Source organism: Salvelinus alpinus, chromosome 5, assembly GCF_045679555.1.
Source record: "Salvelinus alpinus chromosome 5, SLU_Salpinus.1, whole genome shotgun sequence".
Lineage (NCBI taxonomy): Eukaryota > Metazoa > Chordata > Actinopteri > Salmoniformes > Salmonidae > Salvelinus > Salvelinus alpinus.
Window position 1 is genome coordinate 25,886,393 of NC_092090.1, and position 11,320 is coordinate 25,897,712.

Here is an 11,320-nt window from a genome sequence, read left to right on the forward strand (position 1 = left end):
CCAGGTAGTCCTGAGGCATGGTCCTAGGGCTCAGGTCCTCCTAGAGAGAGAAAGAAAGAGAGAGAGAAAGAGAGAATTAGAGAGAGCATACTTAAATTCACACAGGACACCGGATAAGACAGGAGAAATACTTCAGATATAACAGACTGACCCTAGCCCCCCGACACATAAACTACTGTAGCATAAATACTGGAGGCTAAGACAGGAGGGGTCAGGAGACACTGTGGCCCCATCCGATGATACCCCCGGACAGGGCCAAACAGGCAGGATATAACCCCACCCACTTTGCCAAAGCACAGACCCCACACCACTAGAGGGGATATCTTCAACCACCAACTTACCATCCTGAGACAAGGCCGAGTATAGCCCTACAATAGGACCTACAGTAAGATGCATTCTTGAAAGTTATAGTGGTAGGTAAGTTGAGCAAAAGGGGTTACTTGATCCACCCTTGTTTCTAGGAAACCATACACAAAATGTATAATTTGACAAAATATTTAGGAAGAGGTAATCATTTCATGGAGTATGTGAAGGAAGAAATCACATGGAAAAAGTGGTAAGCAAGTTAGGTCCAAAAAACGTATTTTCACCAAGTCAAATTAATGTATTGTGTTAAAGGTTTCATTAGGTTTGTATCTATACCAAAATTGATCATTTTAAGATTGTACATCAGTTGGGGTCTCTATAAGCTTCAATATGAGGTCCTAAACCTAGCATGAAAGTGTATCCTTGTAGCTGTGTGGGGGTAATATAGTCCAAATGTTTGCCTTGAGGTAAGTTGAGCCAATATCCATGTGGTAAATTGAGCCAATTTTTGAGCCAATGGGAAGTTGAGCCAATTGAACTGTTTTCTTCCCAGGCATAATGCAAGGCATTATTGCTGGGATATGAGGTAACAACAGGGCCTGGCCTATGTTAAAATTGTTTTAAAAAGTACAAAGTCTTTGTTAGGTGTTAAGCCTACATTAAAAGATGATTCCAATGATTAAAAGACACAAAAAGCTATTATGATTGTGTTTAAATGTGTTAGGGAAACAAACATAGACATGGTTTTAAAAGGTAGTGGTAATATTTCAGAAATTATATATACTGTGCATTCAGAAAGTATTCAGACCCCTTGACTTTTTCCAAATTTTGTTACCTTACAGCCTTATTCTAAAATTGCTTAAATATTGTTTCCCCCTCATCAAGCTACACATACTATTCCATAATGGCAAAGCAAAAACTGTTTTTTAAACATTTTTGCAAATGTATTAAAAATAAAACACAGAAATATACCATTTACATAAGTATTCAGACCCGTTACTCAGTACTTTATTGAGGTACCTTTGGCAGCGACTACAGCCTCGAGTCTTCTTGGGTATGACGCTACAAGCTTGGCACATCTAAATTTGGGGAGCTTCTCCCATTCTTCTCAGCAGATCCTCTCAAGCTCTGTCAGGTTGGATGGGAAGCATTCGCTTTTCAGGTCTCTCCAGAGATGTTTGATCGGGTTCAAGTCCGGGCTCTGGCTGGGCCACTCAAGGACATCCAGAGACTTTTCCCAAAGCCACTCCTGCATTGTTTTGGCTGTGTGCTTAGGGTCGTAGTCCTGTTGGAAGGTGAACCTTTGCCCCAGTCTGAGGTCCTGAGCGCTCTGGAGCGAGTTTTCTGTACTTTGCTCTGTTCATCTTTCCCTCGATCCTGACTAGTCTCCCAGTCCCTGCCGCCGAAAAACATGCTTCACAGTAGGTGCCAGGTTTCAGATAAACACGTAGGGCTTGGCATTCAGGCCAAAGAGTTCAATCTTTGTTTCATCAGACCAGAGAATATTGTTTCTCATAGTCTGAGAATCCTTTAGATGCCTTTTGGCAAACTCCAAGCGGGCTGTCATGTGCCTTTTACTGAGGAGGTCTTCCGTCTGGCCACTCTATCATAAAGGCCTAATTGGTGGTGCTGCAGAGATGGTTGTCCTTCTGGAAGGTTCTCCCATCTCTGGAGCTCTGTCAGAGTGACCATCGGTTTCTTAGTTACTTCTCTGACCAAGGCCCTTCTCCCAAGATTGCTCAGTTTGGCCAGGTGGCCAACTCATCATTAAGAATGATGAAGGCCACTGTGTTCCTGAGGATTTTCAATGCTGCAGAAATGTTTTGGTACCTTTCCCCAGATCTGTTCCTCGACCCAATCCTGTCTCGGAGCTCTACGGACAATTCCTTTGACCGCATGGCTTGGTTTTTGCTCTGACATGCACTGTCAACTGTGGGACCTTAACCAGTTATGTGCCTTTCCAAATCATGTCCAGTCAATTGAATTTACCACAGATGGACTCCAATCAAGTTGTAGAAACATCTCAAGGATGATAAATGGAAACTGGATTTACCTGAGCTCCATTTTGAGTCTCATAGCAAAGGGTTTGAATACTTATGTGAAAAAGGTATTAACTGTCTTACGTTTTGCATAAATTTGCAAACATTTCGAAACATTTTGAACCAGCGGTGTAGTGCTAGGGCAAAAGCCAAAAGCTGCACCCCTTGGGGTCCCCAGGACCGAGTTTGAGAAACGCTGCTCTAATAAGAGATGCTTGCGGCATTAAGTGACGATTTCTCATATCCCAGAGCCGAAGATAAGACGCTCATTTTGTCAAACCTATTTAAGTATTCTTGTTTACTCTGAATCTTGTTTTTCATTTTTTCCCTTTATCATTAGAGATCAGGCTACCCAAAATCTGTTTTGGATTATGGAAGAGGCCTAGGCTACAACTAACCCCTCCCCAAATGAAAAAGTAATCGGGAGGGTGGGAGGAACAAGTGTATTATGAGATGTATTAAGGCGATTTAGATGTGCATATAGGCTACCTAAGGAACTTATTGTTTTTACATACAACATTGTTTACAAGGACATATATTTCATTTGAATAAATATGTCTACTCAAAGATTAAAGATGTTGCACAAACATCCCTCTCATATTCGCCTAATACTCACATCTGAAATCAAATAATATTTTGCGTGAGCTATTTGGGGAACTTGTTTTGCATTGGCCTATAGCTTCACACGCGTTGCTCCCCCTCAAAAAAAGATTTGTATGTATTTGTGAAAAACATGCACTTTGTGTTCTTTTATTATGTCAGAATCCGACCTGAAACCTCAACAGGCCTCATTTAGGCCACAGAGGCCTCCTCTAGTCGTTCTGAGTTAGCAGCGTGTAAACAGTGTGTAAAACTGACTAATTGATCTATTAGCTGCAGAAGAGAAGACAGACGCTGGATGAGTTGAGTCCACGCCATTATCTATGCTTTGCTTTCCCTCAGGTATACCGGTATAGTGGTAATCCCATTGCCCATGCATCATTACCTTCAATAACGTTTGGCTGCTTTTCTTTACAACCCCCGTTTTAATTAACTTTCCGCAAAATATTTAATACACAGCTATAGCCCACATCTTAAATGTATGGGGATCCATCGGTGAGACGCGTGTCTATATGGTAAGTAATAGACGTATTATTAAACGAGACTAGGGAGATAATATTGTCTTAATGTCCTCGATCAAATAGCCTAATGGACGCATCTTGTTTTTGTTAACGACTTGAGGTCTGTATGAATCTATAACGGAGAAAAATCACACATAACAGACTAGTAGTCCTAGCAGAGAGCTGTCATCCATGACATCCAAAACATGACGCAATATTATCTTGGCAGCACAATGAATATGCAAAACCCATTTTTTTTCATTAAACATTAATACCGGGATCATTAAATTTGTGTCCATGTTATTCGCTCATCATGCCCAGGCTCAGATTTGTTTAATCAAAAGAGTATTCGGAATATGATTCCCCAAGATTATGTTTAGAGAGATTTGCCGAAACATATCTCGCCTGGCTGTATGGACAGATTGCATTGAGTTGGTGATCTGGATGGATAATCTGAAATCACGGTCGGTTGACCTTTAATAAAATAAAATCACGTATCTGAACTGTCAGCAGATGTTCATCACGCACCTTCATTCTATCTGGCCTCGTGGGCAAAAAGTTCCTTTGATTTATTTTGAAGGGAAGGTTGTCTATATGAAGAGATGGAAATAGATTAATTGTCCTGAATAGTGTGGCAAAGTAGGCCCATTTGATGACAGGTATTAGATTTTCTAAAAGTGTTTTTAAGAGTTGATCAAAGTGTGTGTCTTCTGCTTATCTGTAAGTTACAGAGGAGGTTTTATGTTATTTAAAATGCTCAGTCATAGTCGATAAACAGAAAGAAACGTAACGACATTGTTATTACGCAGGCCTCTATGTAGGTCTATTTTGTGTGTGTGGACAACGCAATAGGTCTAGGCCTACCTGTATGTTTATAATTTGATTACTAAATGCAAAGTCCATTGTAAAGACCATACCAGCTTAATTCATAAGAGACTGAGAGGAGACGATTGGAATAAAGATCTCAAAATATGATGTTATTATTGTCATCATAATTCCTCATCACGATATTTCCTAGGGAATTACGCCGAACCCTGTTACATTGAAGTCACATCATTGCATATATTACTGAGGGGTCCCCCATCCCCATCCATAGGCCGGGCCTACAACGTTGACCACAGCCCCTTTCAATAGACCTAATACGAGAACTAATACTCTTATTACAAGCTCTAATCCTCCAAATCCGACCTGCAATAACGTTTATCTTTTGGTGGCTTCATTTGCATGCCTCTAAGCTGTGGGTCAATCGCAGCAGGTCACACCGTTATTTTGGTTTATGAGGTAGCATTTTCTTTTGGTCCTCTGATAATAAAGTCTGCACAATATCCATCTCAGACTAGGCCCACATTTCTGCATTGCATTTGAGTGTTTTCAACAACATTTTGTTTAAAAGTTTTTCGAGTTTTCTACTGTGGAGTGAGCAATATGCTATGCGATACTACATGTCATGCCCATAATCATGTCATAATCAAATATAAACTATGAACTTTCTTATCATTTTCTGAAAATAACTTACTTCAAAGTTCAAGTTGAAAGGAATACGAAACCAGTGCTTTCGTGTTAGTAGTTTTACGCATGATGACCAATTGCTTAGTTTTACTCACAGGCCTAATACTTGTGCTAATACTCATGTGTTATATCAATCAGTTATGAATGAAACGGGCCAGGCAAAAACAGTAGAACCAAAGTCTAACCCACACAAACCATGTGAATGTTCCCTTATGGGTTTGATACTACAAATGACCTTTTAATTAACACAAGTAAGTTATTGCGGCGGCTGCCTACACAGCGGACAAAGCGGCATTCATCCCGTATTCCTGCCTCGTTGCTTGTCTGAACAGTAACAAAGTGTTTGATGCCAGAACTGATTAGATAATTACAATGGAGAGATGCTGTCCCCTTTCTTCCTGGCCTTGTAACGTTCATTCACGTTCTCTACTGAATTATGACCTTCCAACAATGTTCCACTATTATTCTCCACGTTAAGAAGATCAACTTTGATCTAGTGCAACAGTCTCAAAGGTTTTAATTGGCCGATTAAACCAATGTTAAGGTTCTGGAAATAATATTTACACAAAAACGAGGAGTTCTTTAAAAAATTCATTCTTATAAAATATTTCATGAATGGCAAACACAGAATAAGCTCACAATTATCTTTGAGATGAACACACCACAATCAACAATTTCTCCAGGTCGACACACACACAATAGACAATTCCGACCCCAACTCAATAAATCCCACTCTTTTAGCGAACAGAAAGACCAACAACAAGCTAAGTAGTTCTCCCTTAAATCAGGTAAAAATAGCACACAACCACAGTAGAAACAATACATACATGTAACAAAATATTTAAATGACACATACGAAATAAATACATGAACAGATGAGGAATCAAATAATAAATACACAAATAAATAACATTGCTACACTACGATTGCCCATTGCATACATCATGAATTGACCGTCAGTTCCCATACCGTTGCATTTGAAAGTCTTGCATAAAGTCATCGTCAACACCATAAAAACAACGTTGTGCAAAATCATGGCAGCTTCCACAGTTTGGACAGGGCTCATCGAGCTTTGACTGCGGAGCGCCGCGGCTCCCAGGTGTAAGGTAGGTAGGATGTCCGATGCTCGTCATCCCAAGTCTTTATAGTGCATAGCCTAATACCGGCTAAATAAAAGTCCCACTGTGTAATGACTGCGTGTCCATCAACCTAAGGGGAAGAGAGAGAAAAAAGAAAAGCTCGTTAATTATTGATATCTATTACAATATCAACCCTCGTAAAAGAACATACCTTCTAATATAAAATCATTAGTCAAATGTAGAAGTATTTGCTTAACTATAGACTGACATATGTCTTCAGGTAATCCAATAACATATTCACTTTATAGACAAGATCACATATGTAATACCTGTGTTAGTAGAGAAAAGTTTCAGTACAACTGGTGTAATCCAAATGATTGGATTAGCAGATGATGGTTAGATGCTTTGTTGAATAATATACAAGTTGAATGTGTGTGTGTACGTGTGTGTGTGTGTGTGTGTGTGTGTGTGTGTGTGTGTGTGTGTGTGTGTGTGTGTGTGTGTGTGTGTGTGTGTGTGTGTGTGTGTGTGTGTGTGTGTGTGAAGGCTCACCTTCCTCACCTCTTCATCACAGGTCTGAAGGCAGTGACCTTGTCATCCTGCAGGGTCACACATGTGTCACTGAGTTCCGAGGGCTCTGTCTCTGCCTTCCCACTGGAGAATCCTAGACAACAACAGAAACCACACTGTAAAAAACTTGCTGCAGCCAGGTAATATTGCATTGTATAGCCATTTATTTGTCAATATTATTTTTGATAGTAGTGAAAGAGATGTGCATTTCTGAAACACATTTCAATATTGTATATCTTTACACTGGTAATTTCACAATTACAGTCGTTCAAAATTGAACACAAGTTTCACAACACGTACATACCTTCGATAGTGGAGTACTGGCATGAGTCTGAAAGCGCAGGATAGGAGGAACAGTGCAGTTGGAGGGCCTTGTGGTTGTAGCTGCCTGCACTATAGACCTTAGATTGCAACAAGGGGCCCTCCTGGAAAGGGTTCTCAGCATTGGATATGTTAGTAGGATCCTGGAGGCCCCTGAGGGGCCCACACTGTCCGGTACCAGTCACTGGTAGCCTGGTCCCCTGTAGCTGGCAGTCTCCCAGCATGCTCCCTGTCCGGAGCTCTGGGGCCCCGTGGTGAGCAGAGCCCAGGATGACCCCCGTGGCCGCTGTACGCGCCAGAGACCAGATCCTCGGCTTGTCCCGGTCCGACACCTCGAAGTGTGACAGGGACACAGTGTGAGTGCCCGTGGGGATGGTGGTGGTGGTGGACGGGGGCTTGGACGTCACCAGTGGATCAAGGAAGTCCGACGGCATGGCGGGTAGAGAGGGCAGGGCGGGTAGGCTCCTGATACCACATGGGAATGAGTGGTGGAAGCTGTTGGGCAAGGATAGAGAGAGCTCTGAGCTGCAGTCTCTCTTTGGAGGGCCTCCAGGGCCAACACCACCACCGGACATGGCCCTGTGGAGGTCCTGTTGTTCCTCGGGGCCCCTGGGGGCCATCTTCTCACAGTCACTGTCCAGCTTGTCACAGTCCTCGTCCTCCATGTCCTCCAGGTCACTCAGATTAAGGTCTTTCTCATCTTTACACTCACTGGAATCTGAATGATGAAATATACAGGAATATTACTGGTGATATTAGGAGTAGAAGCAGTATCATTTTCACTGGAATCTGAATTGTCAAATACACACAACATGACATGTGAAATAGTAGTGATATTCAGGAGCAGAAGCTGTCATTTTAATCAATTCACATTTTTTTTGTTATTGTAGGTGATGTGGATTAGTTTAAGAGGAAGCAAGCTACTGTAAATCGTTGTGCAAAACTCTAAGATGTTTTTTTATATGCTTTGCTAGACGGAAGAGGGAAGAGAGGATGTGTACCTTTGGTGACACAGTCTTGGTCACTTTTATCCAGGTCGTCCTTCCTGTTGTCCCCAGCCTTATTCTTTGGTGACCAGGTCATCTTGTTCTCCTTCTTTAGCCTCCTCCTGGCGTTGGCGAACCAGGTGGAAACTTGGGTGAGGGTCATTTTGGTGATGATGGCCAGCATGATCTTCTCCCCCTTGGTGGGGTAGGGATTTTTCCTGTGCTCGTACAGCCATGTCTTCAGGGTACTGGTGGTCTCACGTGTGGCATTCTTCCTCCTGGCTGACCCATTAAAGTCCATAGTCCCATACCTGGTAGTAATAGCAGACAACACATTAGCCGTTAGCAACGTTAGCATATAAACTCATAAACTATTCACCCAGACCCATGGCACTCCTGGAGTGTTGTCTGAAAAATAGACTATACAGCTCTGCTCTATCTAGCAGTATAGAGCTGCATAAATTGTGACTTTTGCTCTGGAGGTGTGAGATTCATTGAATGTAAGTTATTACTCATGCATAACAGGGTGCTATATGGCTTTATTACACTAACAAGGAATAGCTGACTTAAATGTAAATGTAAATGTAGCTGAGCTGATGCACTACAGATAAGGAATGTGTGGGGTTCCATACCTGTCATATTGGTACTGGCCCAGTGAGTGGTCATAAGGATAGTAGGTGGCAGGTTGACTTATGCCAGAATGCAGAGTGCCTGTGCCATCCTTCATTTCATACTGTGGATTCTGAAATAAGAAAACAACTTTATGAAGCACTTAGGTAACTTTATTTGTTTCTAAATAAGTTTATGTAAATTGTGTGCTACTTTACTCCCTTCCAAATTGAAACATAATAGGCTACTGGTAGCCTAAATATGAGTATTTTTAAAACTGCAAAGTCTATTCGACCCATCTATCAGGCAGACATGCTACTCAAAGTAATTTCAATAACGAAATACTTGGAGAGTAATTTTGATCAGCATCCATCTTGATCGATCACATCCCAGCCACCCCCATTCACTATTAGATTAAACGGGATGTACCAGAGATGAGTAGATAGCAGCGGAGGGCTCGGCGCTGTAGGGGAAGTAGCTGGCATAGTTCTGGCTGGCGGCGGCCGCGGCAGCGTAGGGCGAGCTATACATCCCTAGTGCCGCGTTGAGCTCCGTCCGTGTGCTGGACAGGAGCCGGTTCTCGTAGGAAGGGCAGCAGAAGGTAGCAGGAGTCTGGGTACCGCTCGTCCCGTCAGAGACCGACCTGGAAATCGAATCGCAGCAAGTCGTACTGGGGTTTGCCGACACGAAAAACTGCATGAAGAGAATTGTGGAGGATAGACATGTCATTCGTGTTTGACGTATGAGCTCTGTTGTCTTCATATCTAGAATATATTTTAACATGGTTTTGAGATAAAGGACAATTCAGGTAAGATGGAGACTAGATATAAACGCGTGCAGTGTGTCTGCCTAATTTGATTAACAGTTTTAGAATCGCATTTTACATAATATCCAGGTGAAATCATAAGGTACCATTTTGGAAATAATGTGTTTCAGTTCATTTAGCTTTTTTATTTTATAGAAAAGGAATTCCCAAAGTATTCATACGCTGCCTGACTAAGCTATTGTAGGCTACTGAAATTTGATGAAAACAAAGGATCTAAAACTTTTAATACTCTTAGAGGAAAATAACTTATTTCTAGTTGAATCAAAGTTCTGAGAACTTTTATTGCATACATTTGTCCAGTTGTCCCCAAACAAATATATTTAAACGATAAATCCGTACGGCTACTTCACGTTTTCTAAATACTAGTTATTGTCAACCAAATTCAGAGATCTCTGACTGAAAGATAAAGTTGGGAAGGTTCACTGTTAACTTCAAAGCGCAATTAGGCTACACAGCGGAGCTATAGCTTAGTAATAAACACAGGTCTTTTGTCAGATCAAAACAACACGTGAGTACATTCATAATTCAATTAAATTGGACCTGTGTTTATGTCTGTCGATATTTTGATTAAACAAAAGCGTCACCTGAAAATAGCTGTCCATATTTTGAAAGCAACCATTCAGTGCTGCATCTAGATTATAGAGTGAGATGTTCAAATTAAAATAATGCTAGTTTGTTTACATATTTGTCACATTGAAATTGAGAGAGAAAAAAGCATGTTGATATTGTCTTACCTGTGAAGTTGCATTGTAAGGATATCCAAACTGAGAGAAAGACATAGCTGCTTCTTTTGTTAACATCAGGAATATTCTTCACCCTTGATCGATTGTAACCAATTCTACTTCAAATCCACCTTCTTACACACATTTCCACGCACGGCCTCTCGCTCAATAATAGATGATTGCACTTAGGAGGGAGAGTTGAGGCTGGTACCAACAGCTGCAGATAGTTTTATATATGAATAATCCCCCGAAGGAAATTATAAGAAAATGAAATTAAGCGTCATTAAGTACAAACATTGTTGTTGTATTAGCTGAAGAAGGCTTAAAGGATAACGTAAGACTTGCAAGATATGGACTCTGCTTGTGCTATTATTTGTGCCTCTATAGTTCTTTAGCATTCACCCATGCAAGGGTATCAGTGTGACGTCATTGTAATCCCGGAACGACAGGACAGCAAGGATAGAATAATGTCTTTGCCAATCACATCTAACATCGCGTTTTCTTAAGGTGTTCTGTGCACTCCCCGTGTCCCCTCGGCTTTGTGCAGTAGTCTTCTTCACTTGCTTCACTGATAAGAGTATAAAGGAAAGGGGTTGTTTTGGTACAGTTATGGAACTGTCAGATAGATCAACGCTCTTGATGCGTATCATGTCCAATTATAAAATAATACCAACTGAAATGACCACCAAGCATATTTTGTTATTATTATGCGTAGAATAATACATATTTATTTGGACAATATTTGAACTGAAAGCCTTCAGTTGTGTTTTCTTTCATTTGGGATATCTGATTCTTTGCTATTTCTTATCAGCATCTTCATCATAAAATAATCATTTTAGTTAGTTAGTCTCATGTGCTCACTTAAACAATAATACATATTTATCCAAACAAAAAAAATCTTCATTTGAAGACACTATACCTCACTCACTTATTCTGTCTTTTTTACATTGGGATTTTGGGATTATGAATATCTAAAAGTGAAAACAAGTGAACACCAATCGTGGATTTAACGCGTTTTTACGACCTCTGTGCGCCTCTATCTGTCCGGTCAGAGGTGTAAGACCGACTTAATGACGATGATGTTTCAATCTTTCTCTATTAGAGAGAGAGGAGGAGAGGGGGGGGGGGGGGGGGGGGTGAATCAGGAGGAGAGGATCGGTCCCAGTAGGAGCGGATGGAAAGGCTTTGGCAGGTCAATAGACGAGTGATTGATGCGTGCCTGGAGACCTACGTGACCATTACGCGTAATGCGT

At 41.2% G+C, this 11,320-nt stretch overlaps 1 protein-coding gene across 3 annotated transcripts; it reads right to left on the reverse strand.

The window, feature by feature from the left end:
• Positions 1-4,610: 4,610 nt before the first annotated feature.
• LOC139575814 (Iroquois homeobox protein 6a-like) lies at positions 4,611-10,594 on the reverse strand. 3 transcript variants are annotated; one of them, XM_071401143.1, is made up of 7 exons: positions 10,080-10,594; positions 8,949-9,162; positions 8,543-8,652; positions 7,926-8,221; positions 6,908-7,642; positions 6,595-6,697; positions 4,611-6,163 (listed from the first exon to the last, which is right to left on the reverse strand). In XM_071401143.1, exons 1-7 carry the CDS (start codon positions 10,091-10,093, stop codon positions 6,121-6,123), a joined length of 1,515 nt encoding a protein of 504 aa, XP_071257244.1. In that variant the 5' UTR covers positions 10,094-10,594; the 3' UTR covers positions 4,611-6,120. The 3 variants fall into 3 exon arrangements, with proteins under 3 accessions (XP_071257244.1, XP_071257243.1, XP_071257242.1); XM_071401142.1 differs by having other exon boundaries at positions 6,586-6,697; positions 8,949-9,212; XM_071401141.1 differs by having other exon boundaries at positions 4,612-6,163; positions 8,949-9,212.
• Between the last annotated feature and the right edge of the window lie 726 nt (positions 10,595-11,320).